The sequence below is a fragment of the Furipterus horrens genome, unplaced genomic scaffold (assembly GCF_987537825.1).
Source record: "Furipterus horrens unplaced genomic scaffold, mFurHor1.1.pri manual_scaffold_6, whole genome shotgun sequence".
NCBI classification, from domain to species: Eukaryota; Metazoa; Chordata; class Mammalia; order Chiroptera; family Furipteridae; genus Furipterus; species Furipterus horrens.
Window position 1 is genome coordinate 68144427 of NW_028327176.1, and position 25779 is coordinate 68170205.

At 40.8% G+C, this 25779-nt stretch overlaps 1 protein-coding gene and 2 pseudogenes across 1 annotated transcript in view; 2 read left to right on the forward strand and 1 right to left on the reverse strand.

The window, feature by feature from the left end:
- The first annotated feature begins 5102 nt into the window (after window positions 1–5102).
- LOC150006397 (large ribosomal subunit protein uL4 pseudogene) lies at window positions 5103–6392 on the forward strand (annotated as a pseudogene).
- Window positions 6393–12539: 6147 nt separating this feature from the next.
- Window positions 12540–25779, forward strand: part of RMND5A (required for meiotic nuclear division 5 homolog A) — an 84181-nt gene continuing 70941 nt past the window's right edge. Inside the window, exon 1 of the mRNA XM_090281694.1 lies at window positions 12540–13148. Coding sequence (XP_090137820.1) covers window positions 13007–13148 — 142 coding nt within the window. The 5' untranslated portion in view covers window positions 12540–13006. The remainder of the gene's footprint in view (window positions 13149–25779) is intronic.
- Window positions 21570–22190, reverse strand: LOC150006399 (high mobility group protein B2 pseudogene; annotated as a pseudogene).

Sequence of the window (25779 nt, forward strand, 5' to 3'; positions counted from 1 at the left end):
AGAAAATCTAACTTCTCTCAGCTAGACCTCAGAAACACCTCAGAAAAGACCTCAGAATAATCCAGCCAAGGTAAGAGTGTTTGAAGTGTTAAATCTCAGACAAACCTTAGAGATAGAGACTGGGTACGGAGACGCAAATGCTTGGGTAGAATGGGTCAAATTTACCGTTAAATCTCTGAATAAAAGCAACTGTTATGCTTGTACCACAGGGAGACCCCAGGCACAGGTCGTACCATTTCCACTAGGCTGGGACTCTGACCCCTCGGGAATGGCCTGTATGCTCGCTCTCTACCAGGATGAGAATGCATGGGGAAATGAGACTTGCAGAAGCTTGTCTCTCCTCTTTCCCTCTATAAGGAGTAATGGGACTCAGTCCCTCCCTTCATACTCAGTGTGGCCCATGAATTACTCTTCCTGCCTCTCTAGGTGGGAAGGGAATTCAGGTACCCCTGTTAGGAGAACTCCTAACATGCACTCATACCAGAAATGCGAGCCACCTTCACAGTGGGGCCGGCAACTATATTCCCCTCCAAATCCCCAGAGCAGATGTCTGGTTGTTACAGAAACAGGGGAGTCCAAAAATCCCCGGAGTTTGCTGCTGGGGGATGGGGAGAAGGAAGCAGCTTTCAGAATGCCTCCACATGCCTGAGGCTGGTGGCCAATGTCTTTCTTATGCAAAATGGCTTTAATGCATCCAAAGCCTCAGGTAGATGGGAGGAGCCTTGAACCAGGGGATGGTATGGAGAAAGCACACAGAACCTGCGTAAGGTTCTGTGAATGGTCAGAACTATTTGCAACGCCCACTGCGTCAGAGGACGCAGTCAGGGATATATAAGCAGCTGCGGACATTTTAGCTCTTGCTCACGCACTCGCTCTCTGGGTCTCGCTCTCTCGCTCTCTCGTGTGCTCCCTCCATGTGGCTTGGTGAAGGGGCCTTCTCCATGTGGCTTGGAGAAGGGGTCTCCAGGCTGCTTTACGAGGCTCTCGCCATGCAGTTTTGAGAAGGAGAGGAGACCCACGCGGTTTGCAGGAAGAAGGCAGTTTGCAAGGAGGCTGAGAATCCAGGTCGTTCTGCATTGAGAGCTGGAGGGCACCACAGCACAGAAAGGACCTCCCCAATCAGATTGAATGATTGGCAGCTGCTGGTAAAGCTGAACTGTGTTTGGAAAGTAGGGAAACGGTTTCTCTGACTTTCCTAAAGCTAGCCTGGTTTGGAAGGGGGGGAGGCAAGGATATGTGTTTGTGGGTGTTTTAAAGAGCATAAGACTTAATAACAGAAATCCGCAAATAACTAAATCTATATAACTGTTAAATAAACAATTCTTTTTCTTTTCACCAAACTCTGGTATTGAGAGTTATAATTTTGGCGGCGGGCAATCGGACCCCTAACTAAAGAGCCCGTGGGTTTGTTTTCAATTGGAGCAGCCCAGGGGTTCTGTAACAATGTGGTATTGTGGGCAAAGGAGTCTCTGGAAAATCCTACCTGACAGGTGAAGTGGAACCAGTGCCCTGGTTCAATTGGCTATCCCATTTACCCTAGCATTTCCAAAACCGATCCAGACTGTCCTGTTAGGAAAAAGAGGTCAGTGGCGCCTGGTGGATCCTTTGATCCTCATTTATATTGACACCATTGGGGTCCCCAGAGAAGTTCCATATGAGTTTGAAGCTAGAAATCAGATAGCAGCAGGGTTTGAGTCAGTGCTCTTCTGTTGATTGGATAAACTATATTTATTATAACCAGCAGAGGTTTATCAATTATAGTAGGAATGCTATAGAAGGAATCGCTCAACAATTAGATGCCACCAGCCGACTGGCTTGGGAGAACAGGATGGCACTGGATATGATGCTGGCAGAAAAGGGAGGTGTATGTGTAATGCTCGGGGGGTGGGGGCAGTGTTGCACCTTTATCCCTAATAATACAGCCCCTGATGGATCTATCACTAAGGCCCTGCAGGGACTAACTACCTTAGCAAATGAGCTGGCGGAAAACTCAGGTATTGACAATCCCATAACAGGATGGTTAGAAAACTGGTTTGGCAACTGGAAAGGAATGATCTCATCAGCTCTGGTATCCCTCGTAGTGGTAGCAGGCGTCCTCACAGCTTTAGGCTGTTGTGTTATTCCATGCGTCAGAGGTTTAGTTCAGAGACTAATTGAGACTGCACTGACTAAACAGATGCCAGCAACTTTTCATAATCTTCCTGGAGGTCAAAGGGAATCCTAACCATAAGGAAGAAAGTCAAGAAATCCTCCTTAGATTTGAAGGGATAAATAAAATGGTTTGAGTAGTCAATTTTCCAAAAGAGGCAGGGGGCAATTGTAAGAAACAAGGTCATAGTGACTCTCAAACCAGTAAAAAGTCATTAGTAACAAAGGGCAAATGTAATTAAAGGATCTCTGAGAAGGAAGTTGACAGCATTAGCATATCTACAAATCACAATAGGGGCATTTAAATGAACGAGTTAGATTGTACCTCCGGAGTATCCAGTCATGGAGAAACGGGGAAGAAGGAGAGGGGAGGGGGAGCTAATCGCTCTCACTTTAGGGTGGCAATTTCAGGGTGGGGAAGCCAAAACTATAAAACCAGGTTCCTTTGTCTACTTGGGGCGCCCATTCTCCTGGCTGTGAGGGTGCGCCTGGCTCTGCAGACTCGTGAATAAAGGCCTCGCTTTACTGCTCAAGTCCTGTGTCCCAGTTTTTATTGTGAGCGTTTCTCACACATTGGTTATAGATTATACAGGTTCTTTCTTTTAAAAAAATGCCACTTTTCTTTGTTAGCTCTTGTTATATTATCCTCTCTAGTCTACTTAACACTCGTTAAAAAAAAAAGAAAGAAATTTATGAGCAAAAAACCCTGTGAGGTTAATTGCCACAGAATCCATTTTTTTTTTGCACACTCTAGTGTTTTTCACTGCCTTTATTGAGGTACAATTAACATATTGTAATGGAGTGAAGAGCAGGGGTCCCCCAAAATAGCAGAGTATATTCCCCACCATGGCCCCAAAAACCTGGACTGAGGAGGGGGAAGTGATTGACATGGCACTTAAGGTACTTTACTTAACAAAGGCAAGTTAATAGCTGTGCTGCAACCCTGGGTAAAAGGTACTCCTGACTTTAAGACCACATAGTGACTCCTGACATAGCCAGGGGAGGCAGATGCTCCTGTGTCATGGGACCTCTTGCCCTGACTAAAGATGGCTGCTGAAAGAAGTTAAAAGATGTGGGGGAACTGGCAAAAGTAGCACATTAGAGGAGGGGCTGGATATGCGATCACATAGGAAGTTCTGGGCAGAACTTTAAATAAGGGTGGGCTGAAAGAGAAGGGGACTCTGCCATGGGGCTTGGTATAAGGAAGGAACAGCAATGCAGTTTGGAAGAGTGTAGAAAGTCCCCTGTTTGCCATGATGGCTGGAGTCCAGGGAGATGCCATGCGGTTCAGAGTAGGAGATGTCACCTGATTTGGAGTAAGAGCTGGAGTAAGAAAGTGGAGACCTTCTAGGAAACTTGCCTGGAGAAGAGCTGGCAGAGCTGATGGAGCTGTGCGGGAACCTGCCTAACCAAGCTCGGATTCATGGGAGATGCCTGGAATGCTGAGCTGCAGTCTTCTGCTTTTCTGAAAGACGGTACTTCTCACTGGCATATTCTGAAACTGGCCTGGGTTGGCAAAGAAGGTCAGGATTATGTGTTTTTTGGGTGTTTTAAAGGGAGTGGGATTTAATGGCAGAAATCCACCATTATTCTGAATCTGTGTAACCTTTAAACAAACAATCCCGTTTCTTTTTCACCATATTTGTGCATAAGTAGTCATGCTTCTTGGTGGCAGGAAATCGAACCCCACAGATGTTCCAGGACAACATTGTAACAATATAATATTGTGTTTGTTTAAGGCGTACGACGTGTTGATTTGGTAAACTTATATATTGCAAAATGATCACCACTTCTATAGTTTTTAAAATTATTTTTATTACCTATTTCAATTTTTTTGGTAAAATAATATACAACACAAAACTTACTACTTTAAACCATTTTTAAGTGTATAATTCAGTGGCATTAAATACATTCACAATGTTGTGCAACCATCTCCACTATCCATTTCTAGAACTTTTTCGTCATCCCAAACATAAAACTCTGTACCCTTTAAACAATAACTCCTCATTTCCTCTTTATCTAGAGTGATTTTAAATTTTACCCCGTGTAGTCATTTTAGTGGTTGCTCTAGGTATTACACTATATATACTCATCACAATTTACTCGTGCCATCATTTTACTAGTTCAAGTTAAGTATAAAAACCTTACCTTCATTTACATCTTTGTCCTCTCTGTTTATAACATAATTGTCTTAAATACTGTGAATGAAAAGGAGGTTCTATGGAATGTAACCTCACAGGGTGATATGATCATAAATTCCTAACTGGGCAGGTCATGGTGGGTAGACATGTTCCAGACGGATAACTTCTTCTTATCTTTTCTTTAAGCAATCCCTGTCCATTGTTTCTGCACATCTAGGTTAACACACCATTGAAAGGCCTCTTACTAAAGCCTGACCACTGTCAAGAGAGCACATAATTTCAACCTTCCTGTTATCTGATCCTGCTCTGTTTTCTACCATTTCTGTGTAATCTTTACATTCCGTCCTTAATTTCAAATGCATAAAAGAAGCCAACAACCCTCATTTTCTTGGTAGCATTCATCTCAACCTGTTGAGATCTTGCTTCATGTGCTTCCTCTATTTGATTCAAAAAAAGTTTTATAAGAATTCTCTACAGGTTTGAACATTCTTATGTCAACATACTTACTCTATGTATATTTAGAATCACGCCAAACATCTTTATAGTTTTTGCTTTCACTGTTAATTTAGAAATTTAGAAAAAGAGGAAAGAAAAAAGACTATTGTATATACTAATATTTTTGCTTATTGTGTCATTTCTTTCTTCTTGATGTTCCAAGTTTCCTTCAGTTATTTTCTTTCTGTTTAAAAAACATTGTTTTTGGTAGGTCTGCTTATGACAAATTCTCTTAGATTTCCTTAATCTGCAGATATCTTGATTTCATTATTAAAGAGTATTTTCCCTTTTCCTGTGGGAGCCACCAGCTTGAGAAGAATGTGGCCACAAATATCAGTGTACTCTAAACAGAGGGAATCATCTGACAAAAATGTCACTTTGCCTGCTGTGTTCAAGGCTCCCATTCAACCAGATATGGTGAACTTTGTTCACACCAACTGTGCAAAAACAATAGACAGCCTTATGCTGTCAGTGAATTTGCAGGCCATCAAACCAGTGCTGAGTCTTGGGGTACTGGCAGAGTTGTGGCTTAAATTCCCAGAGTTCCAAGTGGGAAAACTCATCGTTCTGGTCACAGTCCTTTTGGACATATGTGTTGTGGGGGCTGCACATTTCCACCACCAAAACCTGGTGCCATTGGCACCGCAGAGTGAACATAACATGGAAGCGATATGCCATCTGCTCTGCCTTGGCAGGCTTGGCCTTATTAGTGCTGGTCATGTCTAAAGGTCATCATATGAAAAAAGTACCTGAACTTCATTTGGCAGTTGAAGGTAAAGTTAAAGTCTACAAGAAGACCAAGAGGTTGTTTTGCTTCTTAAGAGACTTAAGGCCTGGAATGATATCAAAAAGGTCTATGACTCTCAGTGCATGAGAGCTGGCAAGGGCAAAATGAGAAACTGTCACTGTATCCAGTGCAGAGGACCTTGTATCATCTATAATGAGGACAATGTATCATTAAAGCCTCCAGAAACATCTCTAGGGGTGCATTTAAGATCTTGTTCCCATGCATATTTTGTCAGTTTGGCTCAAATAAACTTTTTTGTTTGTTTAAATTAAGTTTTTGTTTTCAAATAAACTCAAGAATTATCTACAGGTTTTGATGTTTCTTATGTAGACAAGGTTTTCTAGAAAATAGGAAGCAGAGAAAGGAGAAAATAATGTTGAGATTTAATAATGAAATTACTCTGCTTCATGTAAGCAAACTGAACATTTTTGAACTTGCTCCTGGTGGGCATGTGGGCTGTTTCTGCATGTGGATTGAAACTGTTTTCCACAAGTTAGATGATCTGTACAGCACTTGGAGTAAGCTGCCTCTCTCAAGAGTAACTACAGCCTTCCCATGTACAAGATGCTCAATACAGACATTCACAGAATCTTGAAAACCCCAAAGATCCAAAGAGCCCTCTGAACACTACATAAGGAGATTTATTGCAGAATACTGAAGAAGAATCCACTGAAAAACCTGAGTACTGTGTTGAAGCTAAACCCATAGGCAAAGACCATATGCTGGAACACCGTCTTCGGCAGGTTAAGAACCACAAGCTCCAGGTGGATAAAGCAGCAACAGTTTTAGAAGACAAATCAGATGAGAAGGGGTTCCAGTAAGAAGCCTGGGAAAAGAGACTTGGTGATATGAAGCAGAAGAAGCATTTGGTGGGGAAAAAGCTGCAGCTGCCAAGAAACCAGAAGCTGAGAAGAAGCCCACAGGAAAAAAAACCCACCACAGAAGAAAAGAAACCTGTAGTGTAAATTAAATTTATTCCTTAAAGCTTAAATTACTTTGAACAGCTAATTTTGAATAAAAACCTAATCAAAGGCAGTGAGAAAAAAATTGCTTTCACTGAATATAGAATACTGGGTTGATAATTCTTTTCTTTTAGTACTTAAAAAATGTGTGCCACTTCCTTCCGGCCCTCATGGTTCAGGGAGAAATCTGCTGTAATTCTTATTTGTATTCTCTTTTAATGCATTATTTCTCTCTGAATGCTTTCAAGGCATTTTCTTGTCTTTAGTTTTCAGAAGTTTAATTGTCATGTCTTGGAGTGGATTTCATTGGGTTTTATTTGAGATTTTGTCAACTTGAATTTGTTGGTTAATGTTTTTTGCCAAGTTAGGGGAGTTTTTGGCTATTATTTCTTGGGATACATTTTCAGTCCTCCTCTCATACTCTTCTCATTCTGTTACTACGATAATAGGATTTTTACCTTAAAATAAATCCTATAGTCCCTGAGACTGTTTCTTTTATTTCATACTATTTTATCTCTGTTGTTCAGGTTGCATGTGTGCTATTGGTCTGTTCCTCAAGTTCACTGACTCTATCTCTGTTATTTTTACTCTGTTATTGAGCCCATACATCAAGATTTTATTTTATTATACTTAGGTAATTTTCAGTTCTATAATTTCTATTTATTTCTTTTTGATAACTTCTATTTATCTTGCTGAATCATTTATTTTTAACTTGTTTCAAGAGAATTTGTAAATGATTGTTGAAGGTTTTTTATAATTGCTTTAACATAATTATCAGATAATCTCAACATTTGATTCATCTCACTGATGGCATCCATTCAGTGTCTTTTCTCATTCACAATGTGATTTTTTAATTCTACGCTGGACATTTTGGATAATATAAGGCTCTAGATTTTATTTTATCTTCTTTTTCTTTTAGCAGGCAGTCCCCTGTTGAGATTTAGCACATGGGCTGCTGGGTGTGTATGTTTAGATTTTCCCTGATCTCTGCCCAAACCACCTTGGCAAAAGTGGAGCACTGTATCACACTGCCTTGTTGCAAATGGGTGAGGTGGAAGTTCAGCTGTCCCCTTGTTCCATTGACAACCTCCCGGTGAAAGCCAAGCATCAACTCCCACTGTCTTGTTGCCTCTGAGTTGGGGTATAAACTCAGCTCCATGCTTAACATGCTGATCCCACCTGCTGGGGGAATTGGAGCACCACCTGCTTTTGCCAGGCAGAAGATGGAAGGTCAGTTCCCCACTCAGCTCTTCCAAAACCATTCTGCAGGAGAATTGGAGTGTTGCCTCTCCCAACCATGGATTAGGGGGACTGAGTAGAAAAATAACTCCTTTCTCAGTTCTGATGAAATCATGCTGTGGGAAAGAGTTCAGTCTTCCTGTGTTGGCTGGAATAAGACAGATATTGCCAGTAAGGTTTTCCATTGTAAGGCCACTCTTTTTCCCATCATTTGGCTAGGGAAAACAGGCTTTTCTTGGAGCTTTTATTATCTGTGTCTGTTTGTGGTGCTGGGTTTGAGGTTTTTGCAGTGCCCTGAGATATGACAGAAAATAAAGAAACCAAGGAACTTACCAATGTGTCATTCCTCAAGAGCCAAGATTCCTGTAGCCCAATTTCTTTCTACCTTTCAAAGTATTCCCATGCTTTTTTTGTGTAGTATGTCCAGAGTTTTTAGGGAAGAATGGGATTATTTCATGTTAATAAAACTGGAAGTCTCCTCAAAAGGCCATTTTTTAAACACTTGCTTAATTTACCACCTGGAGTGTCCTCCAGGTTGTCAAAAGTCATGAATCTGTGCCTCGGTTTCTTCATCTGTAAAATGAAGATCACTTTTACTTTAAAAGGTTCCTTTGGATAATCACACATTTAAAACAAAGTGTCTGGCTTAATAAATGATAGTTATTATTATTAAAGATAAACAAAGGAAAAACTGCATTTTCATAATGAGGAAGTAATGATTTGGACTCAAAGCTTTCAGAAGCAGGGAGGGTGCATCTGTCCATTCCTGTTTGGTTTGCGTATCACCTCACATGTTGCTTAATAAACATTGCCATCTCTGTAATTTTAACTGGAGGGGACTTAAAGGTCATCTATTTCAAGCTTCTTATTTTATAGATAAGGAAACTGAGGCTGGGCAAGGTTGAATGAATTACTTTAGGATTACAGTGCTAGTACCCTTTCTGCTACACCTGGTAAAGCACAACAAATGAGTAAGCAGAAAACAAAAGTATAAAAAGACACCCCAGACTCCAGAAAGAAAAAGATTCAGACCAATAAGACCTGAAGGAGCAGGTCCAACAGGTATAAATACTCCTCTACAGGCTGAGCACCATATAGAGGGCAATGCCTGTACACTATCCTCATATATATAGATTAACTGGTAGTCAACCAATTAGAAGTACCCTCGCCTTCAGAACTGGTGAAGGCTACATTGGGAAGGCTTTGCTGGTGAGAGAGGGTGTCTTCTATAAACATTAGTGGGGCTGAAGGAATCAGGTAGTAGATATAGAAGAAAAGGCATTATTGTCAACACTGCCTATCCAATTTCTAATAGCAGGTTTTAAGGGTGGCAAGTGTTATCCAGCCAGCCATCAAATAGTCATTTAAGTGGCAATGTGCCTCAAACCACATAGGAGATATAAAAGAAGTAGAAAATATTCAGATTAATATTTTTTAGTAGTTGTGTTTCACTTATTTCTTAAACTAGCCTTAGTAGCAGTTTCCATAAATGTCTCATGTGAAGTCCTATAAGCAGTTTAAGGAGGGCCCGGTTACTTTACTGTGTTGTCATGGTTTAGATCAGCACCGTTCATTGAACTTTCTACAGTGATGGAAATGTTCCTTCTATGCTGGGTAGCACAGTAGCCACTGGCCACATGTGGTTACTGAGTACTTAAAGCATGGTTAGTGTGACTGAAAAATTGAATTTTAAATTTAATTTACATAGCTATGTATGAGGGGGATCCAAAAAACTGGAATTTATTTATAAAAAATTGTGTTTTTATTCTTACATGTTTAAACTTCAGTCACCTTCAAAGTATTCTCTCTCCATGTGATGCAATACACCTATTGAGACTTTTTTTCCACTGTTTGAAACAGTTTTTGAACTTGTCTATTTTGATGCCATTTAGTGCTTCTGCCTTTTTTTGTTTCACGTCTTCCACATTGGCAAATGTTTCCCTTTGAGAACTTTTTCATGTGGGGAAACAAAAAAGTCTCTTGGCAAGAGGTCATGTGAATAGGGAGGGCGGGGCATGGAAGTCATGCCATTTGGGGTCAAAAACTGCTGAACACTCAGCACCGGTGTGGGCAGGTATGCTCATAAATCAGCTATCATGAAATGGGCAAATGCATTGAAAGAGCCATAAAAAACAAGAATTCACTGAAGCTGAATGCAGCCTCTCACAACAACACCAGCTACTACACTGATACAGATGGGTACCTAGAACACTGACCTAGCAGGTGAAGCCTGTTACTATAAGGGGCCCACCCTCCAGAAGATAATTCCATGTTTTTTTGCTTGCTCCCCTCCTTGTATAATTGGTAATTACCATATTGAAGAGTGCAGGCCAAACTGTAGGAGGTATCAAAGTTAAAGTAGGTGTTGTCCTTACTTTAAGAAAGGGGAGGATTTGAACAGCTAATAAAAGCATTTCAGGGGAAGAAAAAGCATAAATGAGTTGTGCTCAATTCACACTGAAAATATGAGACTGTTTGGATGTGGGTGTGTGAAAATACCCATTGTTTGGATGAGGGACTGTGACGGCTTGCTACACTGAACAGACCATGCATCTGAAAGTTAGGATTTGAAGCTGTAGGTAATGTGGAGTCATTGGTTATTTCCTCTTTTTTTTTTTTTTTTTTTTTCAAATTGAGGTACAATTGACGTATAACATTATATTAGGTTCATGTATACAGTATAATGACTTGGGATTTGTATAATTATTTCTGGTCAGTGAATAGCTCTCACCATGTGCCAGGAATTACGTTGAGTGCCTTACATGGATTATCTTATTTAATTATTATAACAATCTTTTGGGGGAAATAAAGATTCATTTCGTGGCCCTGTAAGGATAAGAGATCAAAGGCAGGTAAGTGAAGCAATTATAATCCTGGAAACTTGTCAAAGGTACTAATGAAGGTGAGGGTGTAGAAATTAAAAAGCCCCACTTAATACATTAGGAAGCTAGACTCAGCAGAACTTGATGTCTTATATATGGGAAGGGTGAATGAAAAGGGAGTGAGACAATTTTTATCTTTAGGGATACTGCGGAACACCAATGATTCTGGGGTGAATGAAGGCAGTTGACTTAGCAAAAGTATCTTGAGAAAGATGTAGATGCGTGGCAATGGGAATAGTTTAGTGGGGTTGAGGAATCTGATAGAGAAAAGGTTTTCAAGAATTCAGAGGCAAGTTAAAGATGAGGATGGGGAAGTGGCAGAAGAACCTGGAAGAGTTCAGGTAATGCTGACAAAAACTGAGGAGTCAAGGAGAGGCAAGTTGGTTTGGGAAGGGAAATATGAAATGCTTTTGGCATGTTGATTGGAGGAAATGAGTCCTCTGGATGATGATGTCTTGCCGGTTAGAGGGAAGAAGGAGTTAAGAGTTTATGATGCAAATCAGGGCTGGAGAGGAGCAATTATAATTTTTTTCTCACAGTACAGTAGGTAAAGGGAAAAGAAAAGGTTGAGGATATAAATTTGGGGATAAAACCATCCACGGGGAAGTTAATATAGTAACAACAGGAACCACCATTTATCACATCACTATCATGTGCTTATTATGGGTATTTACATATAACATCTCACTTAATTTCCCTAAGAATCTAATGAGGTACTATCATAGTAATTCCTATGATAAAAAAGGAAATTGGAACTCAAAAAGGTTTTGTTGTAATTAAAAGGAGATTGCCTGCCATGAGGGTGTTGCCGGAAGGTAGAAGTTACATTAGTGTGGTCGGCGGAGGACCTTCTGAGGGGACAAGTGAGCTGAGAACTTTGGAAAAAAGGTGGAAATTTTCCAGGCCAAGGAAAAGGCTACGTGCGTAGAGGCCCTGAGGAAATACTGGCTGGGTTATTTAAGCAATGCAAAGGTTAGCACAGCTGAATGAAGATTCGTGAGCAAGGGATATAGGCCAAATTGGAGGAACCACCAACTCTCTGGAATGGGTTACACAACGGGGGTAAGACGTTCCCATTCAATGGAATAAGGAGCCTAAGAGCAGGGGCTAGGCTGTCCAGCTCTCCGACGAGTTTCCTTTCCGCAAGGCTGCCTTTACAGGGTACCGGGGCGAGACAACTGGTCAGGAAAGGTTCCAGGACCAGGGTCAAAGGGCAGAGGCCCGCGGGGCGGGGTTGGGGGATGCGAAATGTGAACTAGTGGTGTTGCCGGTGTCAGGGCCGCACTGAGGTCCAGGCAGCCAGCAAGTACCTCTCGTACACTTTCACAATCACCCCGCCTTTGATTCTAGAAGCTGCCCCTCGCCCAGCCTGCCTTGCTTTCTCGACAGCGGCGGCGAGTTCGTCTTCCAAAACTTCGTAATGACAGTACTCCCGAGTGATAGGTGAAATAATTTACGGCCAGGGAGTAGTCCTATGGAACGCAGACTTTTTGATTTCTCTCTTGTTTTATCCCCTGGTTTTTGACAAACGACTTCCTTATCGGTTAGTTCTCGAAGTCACCCCCCTCCAACAGGGAGACTATTGGTTTGGCCTCTAGACCCGGATTGGCTGAAGGTTTACGCCTAGGCCAGGGATTGGAGGATGTTGGTCCCTTATGTATTCCTCACTGCCATTGGTTCCTTTCCCCAATTTCTGGGCGGAGTGCTTAGGTACGGTTTCCACCCTCTTGTTTACGGAACGCTTAGTTGTAGGGCTCTCAGCGCTCTAGGGCTGTCTCCAAAGTTCCCTATTTAGCTCTTCGGACCAATTGGGTCCTTGCTCCACCCTCTCCCTTGAATGCCTCCCCTGTGATTCTTCACCTTTAGAGAGGCGCCGCAAGCGGAGGCTGGTTGTGTTCCTCCGCCCGCGCACGCCGGGCTCCTCCCCCTCGTGGGTGCTCTTGGTACGGCCCGCGCCGCCTCCTCCTCTCGCTGGGGTGGCTCCCCCCACCTCTGGTCGGTGGCTTTCGTTGCCGCCCTGGAGAACCAGGTCATCGGCCGGTTCCCGTGAAAACAAAACAGTTGCGTCTCGGCCGCGGGTATCCGAACGCGGCGAGCGGGGACCGGAGACGCGGGGCCAGGTGGGGCACCAAGCCGGGGCGACTGCGACGCGCCCGAGGCCGTGCGCCATGGGGCAGGCGGGCGTGGGCTGTGCGGGGTTTCCCCGGTGCCGGGGCTAGCGTGCCCGCTACCACAGCAGCCTGCGCCGCCCGCCTGGGGGACAAGGAGGAGGACGCGGCCTCGGCCGTGCCCGGGCCGAACGGCTGCGGACACCCGGGTGCTGGAGGACCGAGCGCCGCCGCCGCCTCCGAGATGGATCAGTGCGTGACTGTGGAGCGCGAGCTGGAGAAGGTGCTGCACAAGTTCTCGGGATACGGGCAGCTGTGCGAGCGCGGCCTGGAGGAGCTCATAGACTACACGGGCGGTCTCAAGCACGAGATCCTGCAGAGCCACGGTAGGGAGGCCCGGGTGAGCGCGCGGGGCCGGGCCCGCCCGCCCGCGCTCCTCAGGCCCCAGCGGGCCCAGAGGAGTGTCCTCAGAGTGCAGTCCCCCCCCCCCCCCCCCACCGCGAGGTGCGGAGACCATCAGACCCCTGTGACTTTTTTCCTCATCTCGCCCGATTAGCCTCAAACCCATCCGACCTCGTTGTTAATTAAGAGTGAGCGCGAACCCACTCTCAAACCTGTCCCGGAGCCTCATGCTCCAGCCGTGTTTCGCTTGCGTGGGGGTCGGCCCACCGCACCTGCACACTGTCGCCCTCCCGGCTGGGCGCCCCTTGCCCCGCTTGGGGGCGGTCTCTCGTCGTCCCCGCGAATTGCGTTGGACCCGAGGGGCACCCCTGCTCCGAATCCTTGGCTGGGGACTCTCTTCTTCTCTTTTAAATTAGAAAGGCAGGTGTTATTCTTAGCTGTGGGTTCACAGAACTTCAGAATTTGTAGTGTGGAAGCTGCTCTTGAACTCCGCAGCGGCGCTGACAAGATTCTTAGGGAATTAGCTGAATCAAACTGGTCAGCTCTCCTAGTGTAGCCTGCGATGAGATCGGGGAAGACCAGGCAATAATTATTCCTGAAGCAAATTGTCGAACAGGTATTTAGTTACTTGGTCATCATTGATCAAGTTTTTACTTGTTTTCCTTTTAGAAGGCCGATTTCCTATAGAAGGTATTTTACCTAGGTTTCTTCAGTATTGCCCAAGGCCCTGGAGGCGGACACTTTGCCAGCATTAACTTGTGGTAGGTGGTTGGGAAGGGCTTTTGTGTTTTTTTTTTAAGTAACGTTAAAGATCTGGTATCCTTACCTTAAACTAGTCTCACTGATTATTTCCTTCTGATCAAGAAGTAAAGGGCTTTATTTAATAGGCTTATTCAGGAGCTTGGGAGGGGGCCTTTTCAAATACTAGGCTAAATAGAAATGGGTGTAAGGAAGGTTTGGGAGCTGAGTGAAATGGGGAGAGTGGTGGCAGGTGAGATGAGTGCAGAGGCACTAGTGGGGCTTCTCTCCTCTCCTCTCCCTCGTTCTCCTACACCTTCCTTTCCCAGTTGGCCTTCAGTGCAGAGTAAGTGTTAGTCTGTGTGGTCAGGGAGTCTTACAACATCTCATTCTGGACTCCACAGTCATTTTTGAACTCCGGGAAAGAAGCCAAGCTGCAACCATAGTGGGGGTAGGAGTTAAAATATTAATATGGAAAAATGAGCAGCCCGAGATGGTTGCCTGTGAAGGGGAGTGGAGGTGGAGTGGACTGGGAATCCTGGGAAGGCTCTGGTGAACGTGGTTTTGGACATGAGAGATAAAGCATAAGCCAAGAGCTAATGAAGATAGAGTCAGGAGCTTAATGTTCGCTGGGGTATGAAGATGCACAGACAGTGTTAGTCTGGAAACAGATTATCAGTTTTTATCTTTTGCCAGAAATTCAAGGATTGTACTGAGCCTTGATTCTTATCCTTAATCATTTTGATCAAACTTTGTTACCTTAATTTCCCCAACTCTGAGGGAATAGGAGAGCACTGCTGTCATTGCATTGAACCGGCCTTTTTGTTTTGTTTTGTTTTTTAAGTATATTTTATTGATTATGCTGTTACAGTTGTCCCAATTTTTCCCCCTTGCCCTCCTCCACCTGGTACCCCCCTTCTCTCCAGCAGTCTCCCCTTAGTTCATGTCCATGGGTCCTGTGTGTAGTTCTTTGGCTTCTCCCTTTCCTATACTGTTCTTAACATCCCCCTGCATATTTTGTACCAACCAATTATGCTTCTTGATCCCTGCACCATTTCCCCATTTCTCCTCCTTCCCCCTCCCAATGATAACCCTCCAAATAATCTCCATACCTATGATTCTGTTCCTGTTCTGGTTGTTTGCTTAGTTTTTTTAAATTTTTACTTTTGTTTTTTTTATTCAGTTGTGATAGTTGTGAGTTTGTCATTTTAGTGTTCATAGTTTTGATCTTTTTCTTAAGTAAGTCTCTAACATTTCATATAATAATGGCTTGGTGATGATGAACTCCTTTAACTTTACCTTGTCTGAGAAGCACTTTATCTGCCTTTCCATTCTAAATGATAGCTTTGCTGGATAGTGTAATCCTTGCTTTTTATGACTTTGAATATTTCTTGCCAGTCCCTTCTTGCCTGCAGAGTTTCTTTTGATAAATCAGCTGACAGTCTTATAGGAACCCCTTTGTAGGTAACTCCCTACTTTCTCTTGCTGCTTTTAAGGTTCTCTCTTTATTTTTAACCTTTGGCATTTTAATTATTATGTGTCTTCGAGTGGTCCTCTTTGTATCTAACTTCTTTGGAACTCTCTGTACCTCCTGGACTTTTAGGGAAGTTTTCTTTCATTATTTTTTCAAATAAGTTTTCAGTTTCTTGCTCTTCCTCTTCTCCTTCTGGTATCCTTATGTTTTGGATGTTGGTAGGTTTAAAGTTGTCCCAGAGGTTCCTAAGCCTTTCCTCGTTTTTTATTTTTTTCATTCTTGTTTCTTCTTTCTGTTCTGGTTGAATGTTTACTTCTTCCTTTTGTTCTGAATCGTTGATTTGAATCCTAGCTTCCTTCCCTTTTCTATTGATTCCCTGTATATTTTTCTTTATTTCACTTTGTGTAACCTTCATGTCTTCCTTTATGTTTTTGCTGTACAGTAGTCCCTCTCTATATCATGGTTCACTTAATCGCAGCCTCACTCTTTCGCAGGATTTAAAAAATATATTCAGTATTTAATTATCGCAGATTTTTCACTATTGCAGGATTTTGTGGTACTGTATACGTATGTTGTTAAAGTTACGTAGGTTTAAGAGTGTAGAATATGTTTAAGAACATAAGTAGTGTTTATAAAAGTGTGGAAACGGTTAATAAGGGACTGGGAATGGTTTATAGCTGTGTGGGAAGGGGGTTTATAAAGCCCTAAAATATATATAAATACGAAAATAAATGTAAGGTTCCTACTTCGCGAATTTTCACCTGTCGCGGGGTGGGGAGTCTAGAACGTAATACCCACGATAAGTGAGGGAATACTGTACTCTGAGTTCTCTGAGCATCCTGATAATTAGTGTGTTGAATTCTGCGTCTGATAAGTTGGCTATCTTTGTTTCATTTAGTTCTTTTCCTGGAGTTTTGTTCTGTTCTTTCATTTGGGCCATATTTCTTTGCCTCCTCAATTTGGCAGCCTCCCTGTGTTTGTTTCTGTGTGTTAGGTAGAGCTGCTTTTACTCCCTGTCTTAGTAGTGTGGCCTATGTAGCAAAGGCACCCATTGGATGCATGTGGCTTCTTTAAATCCTTGGCTGTCGGATTTTCATACAACTCGATTTTCTGATGGTCTGGTTGTTATTTGTTTTTGAGATCTGGTTGTAATTCTTTCTATGGTTGCGTGAGGAGGCGAAGCGTGTCTGCCTACGCCTACATCTTGACTCGAAGTCCGTTCTTTCTTTCTTAATTTGGTAAATTTTCAGGAGTGGAGAAAGAACCAAAAGGAGAAAACGAGATAACCATTTATTGATTCCACAGATCCTGAGCACCTGAATGTACCATGCACTGTTCCAGATGTCAGAAGTCCCCAACCTCAAGTAGTTTTCATTCTCCTGCTGCCTCGTCTGCTGCCACTGCTACCCCTTATGGCAGTGGAATCCAGGCCTCTCTGGTGGACCTAGTTGCACCAGCCTTTTAATGAGAGTTTCCCTGTAAGGATGAAGTTTGGTCTAATTTAAGATTCAGTATGCTTGATGCTCATTGATCATTCCCAGTGTGTCCTTGATCTAATTTGGACAATGCACTGGTGCTTCTCAAACTTCACTCACACATGGGCACTCTTATTTTTCAGATGGGTTCATGATTTAACTTAAGTGACTTCATTTTAGGCAGTATTTGTGAAATCATAGGTTTAATGTGTTTGGTATGATACACTACATATTAAAAATAAATTCATAAATATTAAAATATTTTACATATAGGTAAAAGCATCATTCACATCAGCGATATAGGAACCACACTTTGGACAACTGTTGATTAACATAAATAATATGGATTAATTTTGGTGATTTGACTTGTGATTATTTATATGCTTTTTTGCATCTTTTTTCTTTTTAAAGATTTTATTTATTTATTTTTAGAGAGAGGAAAAGGGAAGGAGAAAGACAGGGAGAGAAACATTGTTGTGAGAGAGAAACATCTATCTTTGCCTCTGGTTCCCAAGCCCTGACTGGAGCCAAACCCACAATCCAAGCATATGTCCGGACGCGGGAACCGAGGACCTTTTTCTTTGTGGGACAACACCCAACCAACTGAACCACACTGGTCATGGTAGTATATTTTTCTGTTGGTAATTATACTTATATATTGTATTTCCATTCGTGTGGAGAAGGGACAACAAAAGAATTATATACCTTATATTGCTGATATTCTGAATTCACATTTGGTGAAAGAAAAGTAGCCAAACATTTGGGTTACACTTTTATGACATGATTAAAGTGTACTTGGGAAAATTACAATTTTTGTAAGAGTAAAGGGTGTGCAGTATTTTTTTATTACTAGTTTTAGGCTGTTATTAAAGGGAGTTCCAATGTGGTTTCTGAATGATTCTCAAGGAAATTCCTAAATTTAAATTTTATTTGTTTGGAATAGATAATACATTCAAATGGTATAAACTCAAATGCAAGAAAGGATAATCAGTAAAAAAAAAAAAAAAAAAAAAAATTCTGCTCTTTCTTATTCCTGGAGCACTTAATTGGTCACCTGACACAAGTAATAATTTCCAGGAAAAAATTTAAGTGAATTCAGGTACATAATTTGTTATTATTTTTACTCTGAGGCATTGGATATGGACATGTAATTCTACTTACTGTGATTTAGGCTTAGTATTATTTCAATTTGCAAGTTGTTAGAGAACTTTATTTGTGGGAAGTATCTAAAACTCCTTTCTTTTTGTGTGGTGGTATGTGGTCTGACTCCTGGTAGTAAAAATCATTTAAATGATAATCCTCTCCCTTTTTTCCTTCTATTCTCTTTTTATATTTGAGGGTGGTAAGTAGACAGTTTAGCAGGAAAGAAAAAATAAATTATGGTTGTCAAATTTTTAATTTCTGTGGTTAGCCTTGCATCAGTAGACAATAACTAGAGGTCCAGTGTCACATGTTAGGTATAACTTTCCATTCTAGAACTTGTGTTATTGTACATATGTGTTGAACAGTATGCTTGTGTATAAATTCTTTGTGCTTTTCAGAGGCTACCAGTGTTGAATGAGTTTAAAAGGATCAGGGTTTGGGGATATAGGGGTTTGTTTGTTCAGCCTTGTTCTTTGGTATATTTGGAGTAGGCTACATAATGTGGCCTCATCTCCCATTTGTTAACCAGACTTTTTGCTGAATACTAACAGGAGGCTGCTAAGAGAATAATGACTAAGCTTCAATTGAATAAAATTGATACCTAGTTTAACACATGACCTGGAAAGCAGCAAATAAGTAGGTCAGCAAAGTTTTGGTGGATAACAGTAGCCATTGTTCAAATACTCTTTGAAGAGGAGCATAGACTATTAACCAAACTACTTGAGCTATTTTAGATGGTGAGAATAGGTCATTGTTGGTGTTTCTAGTGGGTTTAGAAGCAGATTTAACTTTGTCAGAGCCATTCCTTTCCAGGCTCATTTAGAAGATAATTCTTTGTTATTTGGCACCTTATTCATTCAGGGTAATACATTACCCAGGATTCTGTTGGTTGCAGATGGCAGAATAATTTTAATTAATAGTTTTAAATTGAATTTGTTTAAAAATTTTAAAACTTTGTTGATTTTTTTTTTTTTTAAGAGAGAGGAAGGAAGAGAGATTTGTTGTTTCACTTATTTATGCATTCATTGGTTGATTCTTACTGGGTTTGGAACCCACAACCTTGGCGTTTCAGGACGCTGCTTTAACCAGCTGAGCTAAGGCAAAGTGGAATTTATTGACTCATAACTAAATAGGCTGAGGTCAGGCCAGGTTGACTTCAGGGACACAAAGGATGTTGTAAAGACTGGCCTTGTGTTCTATTACTCTCAGCTGTGCTTTCCGTGGTTGGCTTTCTCATGTGGAGATAAAGGTGTCCAGTGGAGCTCATGTCTCCCTTTACTGCTAGGGACCCTGAAGACAGAAACATGCCTTTTGTCTGCATTCCTAACAAAATTACCAGGAAATATCCTTCTTGTCATATAATCCTCTCCCTGAATCAGTAACTGGGGCCAGGGCTTGGAGTCCATTGGCCACCTTGGTCTGTGCTTGCCTCAGATCAGTAGATGTGTGGTCATGTGATCCACTGTTGATTGCATGGAGGCGAGAGATCTAAAAAAGAAAATTGCACCCAGGACAAAAGTGATTGATGTCTACTATAGCTATATACAGGGTTGGGTTTACAGTTGTTTGTATGGAAAATAATACAATAATAAATAATGATACAAGAATGAACTTTTGCAACTCAAAACTGTTGCCCGCTCCTGTTTTATCATTGTACATCATACAAGTTACATCAATAGCAAATGTTCTTTGAGATGTTTTCTTAACTAGCCCAACCTTTATTTCTCAGTGTTTGCCTTGCCTCCTCACACTAATTCAAATACTGAATTGTTAGTATGACTTAATCTGTTGAACTAGAAAAAACAGCTTGATTCATGTTACCTTTAGGAACTTACTTGAAATTGCTTTAATGCTTGCTATAGTAAAATTATTTCCCTAAGGTTATGTTATCTTTTAAGTAGTTTCTAACTCCAGATAATAACAGAAAAACTTGCCAGCACTTCTGTGATATTGTCATACTATAGCTAATAGATAAATTTCCATTGTTTTCATGTTTTAATCTGTTACTCGGCTGGTGAAAATGATGTTTTAGCAAACTATTCACTTGGTGTATTAAAACTGACACTTTTATTTTGGGCCCTACTTTTTTTTATCTGTAAAATATTTGAAAATAACCCCAAGATGCAGTTTAGGGGACAATTGTGGAGTACTCTGGCCCTGAGGTATGTACTTGGAACCCCATGTTACTCCTTGTAACTCCCAGAAGTTGGCGGATACCAGGGAGGTTATCTCTAACTAGGCATTTCTTTGAAAGCTCCAAGAATTTGTAGAAGAGTGGCAAAAACTCTGGCCTTCCTCTTAGATTAGGTGCTAGTCTAATGTCTCAAAGAACAGGGACTAGAATTTCTGGCAGGACTTGAGGTTTTTAGAAATACACTTTCACCTTATTTGGGTTTGGTGATCGCTTGGCTGAGGTAGCTCCTAAGAAGCATAAAACTTTAATAGGTCACAGTTTAGTTTGCTACTCACAGTATGAAATAGTCTTGTATTATTTTTTAATACCAACCTTTTCAAGTATTTCTATTTTAATATTTTGTAAGCATATCCATTTCACCTTCTCAATGACCTCCTTGGAATCAGTCTTAGACCTTTTCACCAATCTTTTATCCTTGATCTCCTTTAACTCCCATCCTAAACTTCTTACTGTCTAGAACACAGTCTGAAATGAACCTCGAACACTGCTGACACATGCATTCAGTGCTCAGTAAATGCTCATCGAATCTAAACGTGTTGCTTTTCCCTTTTGACTTTAGTCCCCCCCACCCCGTTTTGTCTTTGCTTTTATTTTGTTTAATTTTTTTATAAGAGTATGGTAAGGTAAAAATTTTTCCCCCCTTGGAGCCGCCTTCTTAGTGGCACTCTGTTTTGTCTTTGATTTTATTTATTTATTTATTATTTACTTATTTTAATTTTTTTAAAGATCTTATTTATTTTTAGAGAGAGGGTAAGGGAGGGAGAGAGGGAGAGAAACAACAATGTGTGGTTGCCTCTTGTGTGCCACAAACTGGGGACCTGGCCCAAGACCCAGGCATGTGCCTGACTGGGAATCGAACTGGCAACCCTTTTTTTCGCAGGCCTGCGCTCAATCCACTGAGCCACACCAGCCAGAACTGTTTAATTTTTTTTAATAGTGTGATAAGGTAGAATTTTTTTCCCTTTAGAGCTGTCTTAGTGATGCCTAATCTTGTGGCTCTTTCTTTCTTTTTTTTTTTTTTTTAATATAGATAATTTTATTACAAAATTTAACAAAAAAACAAATGCAACATTCTAAAAAACCCAAAATTTACTATTAATATAATTTCTGAGTTTGTTGTGCTACCATATACAAGTCAAGATATTAAAGAAGCCATTAAATATTTAGAAACATTTAACATCCAAAGCCTTAAGATCTGACGGTATGTTATAGCCCTCAAAAAGCTACAACCTGCATTTTGAAAAAAGTATTTTCTCTGTAAAGACTTACCAGCTATACAAAAATCTGTGCAGTTATACTGAAGCTAATACTGAGCTGCACTCGAATTCACATTTTTAGCAAAACAATTGCCTGAGCACACACATCAGTACAGGGTAGCTTTTTATTCTTCATCTTCATTCTCTTCCTCCTCCTCCTCCTCTTCCTCTTCTTCTCCCTCCTCATCTTCTGGTTCGTTCTTTGAGCCTGTTGGCCTACCAGGACCCTTCTTTCCCACTTCACTTTTGCCTTTGGCGCGGTATGCAGCAATATCCTTTTCATACTTCTTGAGCTTAGCTGCTTTTTGTTCATATGGTTGCTTATCTTTGGCTGACTGTTCAGACCACATTTCACCCAGTTTTTTTGCAGTATCCCCAAAGGATAAACCAGGGTGTTCACTTTTGATCTTTGGGCAATGTTCAGAGCAAGACAGGAAGAAGACAGATGGAGGTCTTTTAGGAGCATTGGGATCTTTTTTTCTTTCCTTTCTTATCACCTTTGGGAGGAACATAATTTTTCATCTCCCTGTCATACATAGTGAGCTTTGTCACTCTGCCATATTTTCGAATTTTGACTTTTCTTTTGCAGACATGGTCTTCCATCTCTCCAAATATTTCTTGTAGAATTCGGAAAAGTTTACAGAAGAGTCTGGGTGTTTCTTCTTGTGCTCTTCCCGGCAGGTTTGCATGAAGAAAGCATACGAGGACATCTTGCTTCTTGGCTTGTTGGGGTCTCCTTTAGCCATGGTGACAGACGGCGTCTGTTGGTAGGTTTTCTTTAGAGTCCCACTGGGCAGCAGGGTCCTACCGAGACACTTTCCTCACTGGGCTCCGGCGTGAACTCAGCTTTTTCTATTTTAACTTTATTTATTTATTTTTTTAAAGGAACTAACCTAGAATGAACTCTGGAGTATAAACCCCTATGAGATCTAAGTTTTCTTTTAGGTATAGTTAGGATTATGCTTATTAAATGGGTTCTTAGTATTTATCTACATCAAAACTGCCATTTTTGCTTTCCACTTAATTCCAAATTTAAGCTCTTCATCTATTTTATGAAATCAGACATAAAAGAGCTCAAATTCAATATATGTAATATTTATAAACATATATTTAAAATATTTTCTGCCTCTAAGATATTTATAACAATATTAAGTCAGGTACTAGTGACTCCTGGGAAATCATGCTGTTTATTTCTACCAAAATAATCTAGTCCTAGATGGTGAACTTTTCAGCCTGTTTGGAAATCCAAATGATTATAATGAATTAATCATTCATAATGGTGTTGTGCCTCACCATTTTCTATAGAGTGCTCTCAATATAGTGGGTCTCATCTCTCTCGTGTGTTTGACTCTTAGGTAGCATGTACTTCGTGGTGTAATTGACGATACTGAATTGCCTTTTATAGACCAAATTAGAATTTAGGATTCCCTGCCAATGAGCAGACATATCAAGCTACAGGATTGCAGTGCTTCCTGTCAACCAGCTGTTTAGTTTTAACAACACTACCTTTCTTTAACAGTGTGTGTACAATTACTTGAGGTTCCTCCCAGCCCACCATGTCATAAAAGCAAGTATCAAAATAAAATTGAAAATGCAAATACTAAGTAAGGATGAGAAACATAGTTTTCAATCTTAATGATATCTTCGTCTTGATTGTATTAGATGGCCCAAAATGATGAGTAAATCTTGTTGCATAGTTGGACATGTGATCATCTTAAGCTATGTGATCAGTAATGTAGGAAAATAATTATACAGATATATGTAGAAAATGCCAAACTATATTGAAGGTTATTTATAAAACCAGTGTATAACTAGGAATTTTTTGATTTTTCACTTTTTGAGAACTAGACACCCCTTTTAACTTGTATGTTTGTTCTACTTTCCTACATTCTGACTTGGGGTACTCTTTTATAGGAACTCATTGTAGATTAAAGTTGAGATGAATTTCATTTCTTTGACAAACCTTAGGATATTTTCTTTTACAATCAAGGAAACTGGCTTAAAACAAGCCCATGAATTCTTATGCCAAGTCTTTATCTATATGTTTAAAGTTTTTTTGTTTTTGTTTTTTCTTTTGAGGAGGTCATTATTTGGAAGAGAACAAATTTATGACTGGGATGGCTCTATTTTGTGACTGTTTCATTTGAAAATTGTTCTGTGTGTGTATTGAAAATGCATATTACTAAGTGAAAGAACCCAGTCTGAAAAGGCTATGTACTGTATGATTCCAACTATTTGACATTCTGAGAACTATGGAGACAGTACAAAGGTCAGCAGTTGCCAGGGATAGTGTGGATGGGAGAGATGAATGGGTAGAGCACAGAGGACCTCTAGGGCTGTGAAAATGCTGTCTGTACGTTTGTCAAAACCCATAGAATGTGCAATACCCAGGAGTGAACTCTAAGGTAAACGGTGGGTGTTGGGTGAGTATGATGTGTCATGTAGGTTCATTCTTGGCACAAAATAACAAAAAATGTTGGTAATGTGGGGGACTATGCATGTGTAGGGACAAGGTGTGTGTATGGGAAATCTGTATCTCCCTCAGCTTTGTTGCAAACCTTAAACTTCTCTAAAAATATATATTAAAAAATACAGTGACTATAAATGATGAACACTGCCTCAGAACTATTTCTGTCATTATCGTGTAGGGGCTGGAGTCCAGGGGAGTTTATTGCACTGAAAAATACAGTTAACACAGGACTTCATCCTGGGTAAAAAGTGACCACCACAGTGGCCACCTGGATTCCAGTGTTCACCTTCAGATCTACCTTACTTGTGGTAAAGATGGCTGTCACAGTAATCCCCACAGCTCTACTGTAGGAACTTAATCCAATTAAATTTCTTTCACTGAAAGGTTTTCGTAGAAGCAGGTTTTGTTTTCAGACAGAGAAGTCAAAAGAACTTTAGAACTCTCCCTTTAGGACTGAAGGGTTTCATTCAGTTTGGTTACTACAGTGATTTCAAACCTATTTTTACCTTTGGCTGCTTTCCACTGAAAATGCATTAGTGGCCTCTTTCTCTCCAAACAGGACTTTCCCAGGGTTCCCTTTCAGATTACTTCATTATACTTTTCTTGTGTTTCCAAATAATTTGTAGGAATTGTTTTTCCTTGGGGCATACCAATAACTCTCAGTGCTAACTAATTGACCTTATACTACTAGTATCTGTAATTTATAAACTTGAAAACCAAAAAGCATAAGAACTTGTAGATGAAAGGGAGAAAAGGAAACTAATGTCAAACGGAATATAAGTTATTAAGATTTGAAAACATCTATGAATTTCAAGGTTGGGGCATGGAAGTTCATTTGGTAAATTTCAAGTAACCTCTTCTCCAGTTTGGTCTCTACTTTTTTGTTGTATGTTGTTTGATTATTTTTTTAAATTTATTTTTAAAAGGTTTTTTTTATTTTTAGAGAGACGGGAAGGGAAGGAGAAAGAGAGGGAGAGAAACATCAGTGCAGTGTGTGGTTGCCTCTTGTACGCCTCCTACCGCGGACCTGGCCTGCAACCCAGGCATGTGCCCTGACTGGGCATTGAACCGGCAACCCTTTGGTTCAGAGGTTGTCACTCAATCCACTGAGACACACTAGCCAGGGCTACTTTGTTATCTGTTGACTGTAGAAACAAACATGTCTAGATGGATAGGAGTTATGGCCTGCTTTTTAAATTTTTTAGAAAATTGAGATATAGTTCACATAAAATTCATCTTTTAATTTTTTAAAAAGATTTTATCCATTTATTTTCAGAGAGAGGGGAAGGGAGGCATAAAGAGAGAGAGAGAAACATGGATGTGAGAGAGAAACACCGATATGTTGCCTATCATTACCTCTTGTATGGCCCCAACCAGGGACCTAACCTGCAACTCAGGCATGTGCTCTGTCTGACCAGGACTAGAACTGATGACCCTTCCTTTTCAGGACGATGCCCAACCAGCTGAGTCACTCCAGCCCAGGAAAAATTCACCCTTTAAAAGTATACAATTAACTAGCTTTTAGTATATTTAAGAGTTGCACAGCCATAACTAGAATATTTTCATTACTCCCAAAAGAAACCTCTTACTCATTAATAGCACAGGGGAACAATTTTAAACCTAATTCCTGTTGAGTTCATTTTTTCAGCTGTTTTAGACTTAAATAGGCATGCTGATTTCAAAACTGCAGTTAGTTTTCTTCTATCACGTCAAATTTTTTTCTGCACAGCTTATCTTAATGTGACCACTCTAGGCTGGATGGAGGCTGGATGGAGCCTGGATCGAGGGAAGCACTAGTGCTCTCCTATTGGCTGAGAGCAAACCTCCCTCAAGTGGGAAGAGGTGGGGGACAATCTTGGAGATCA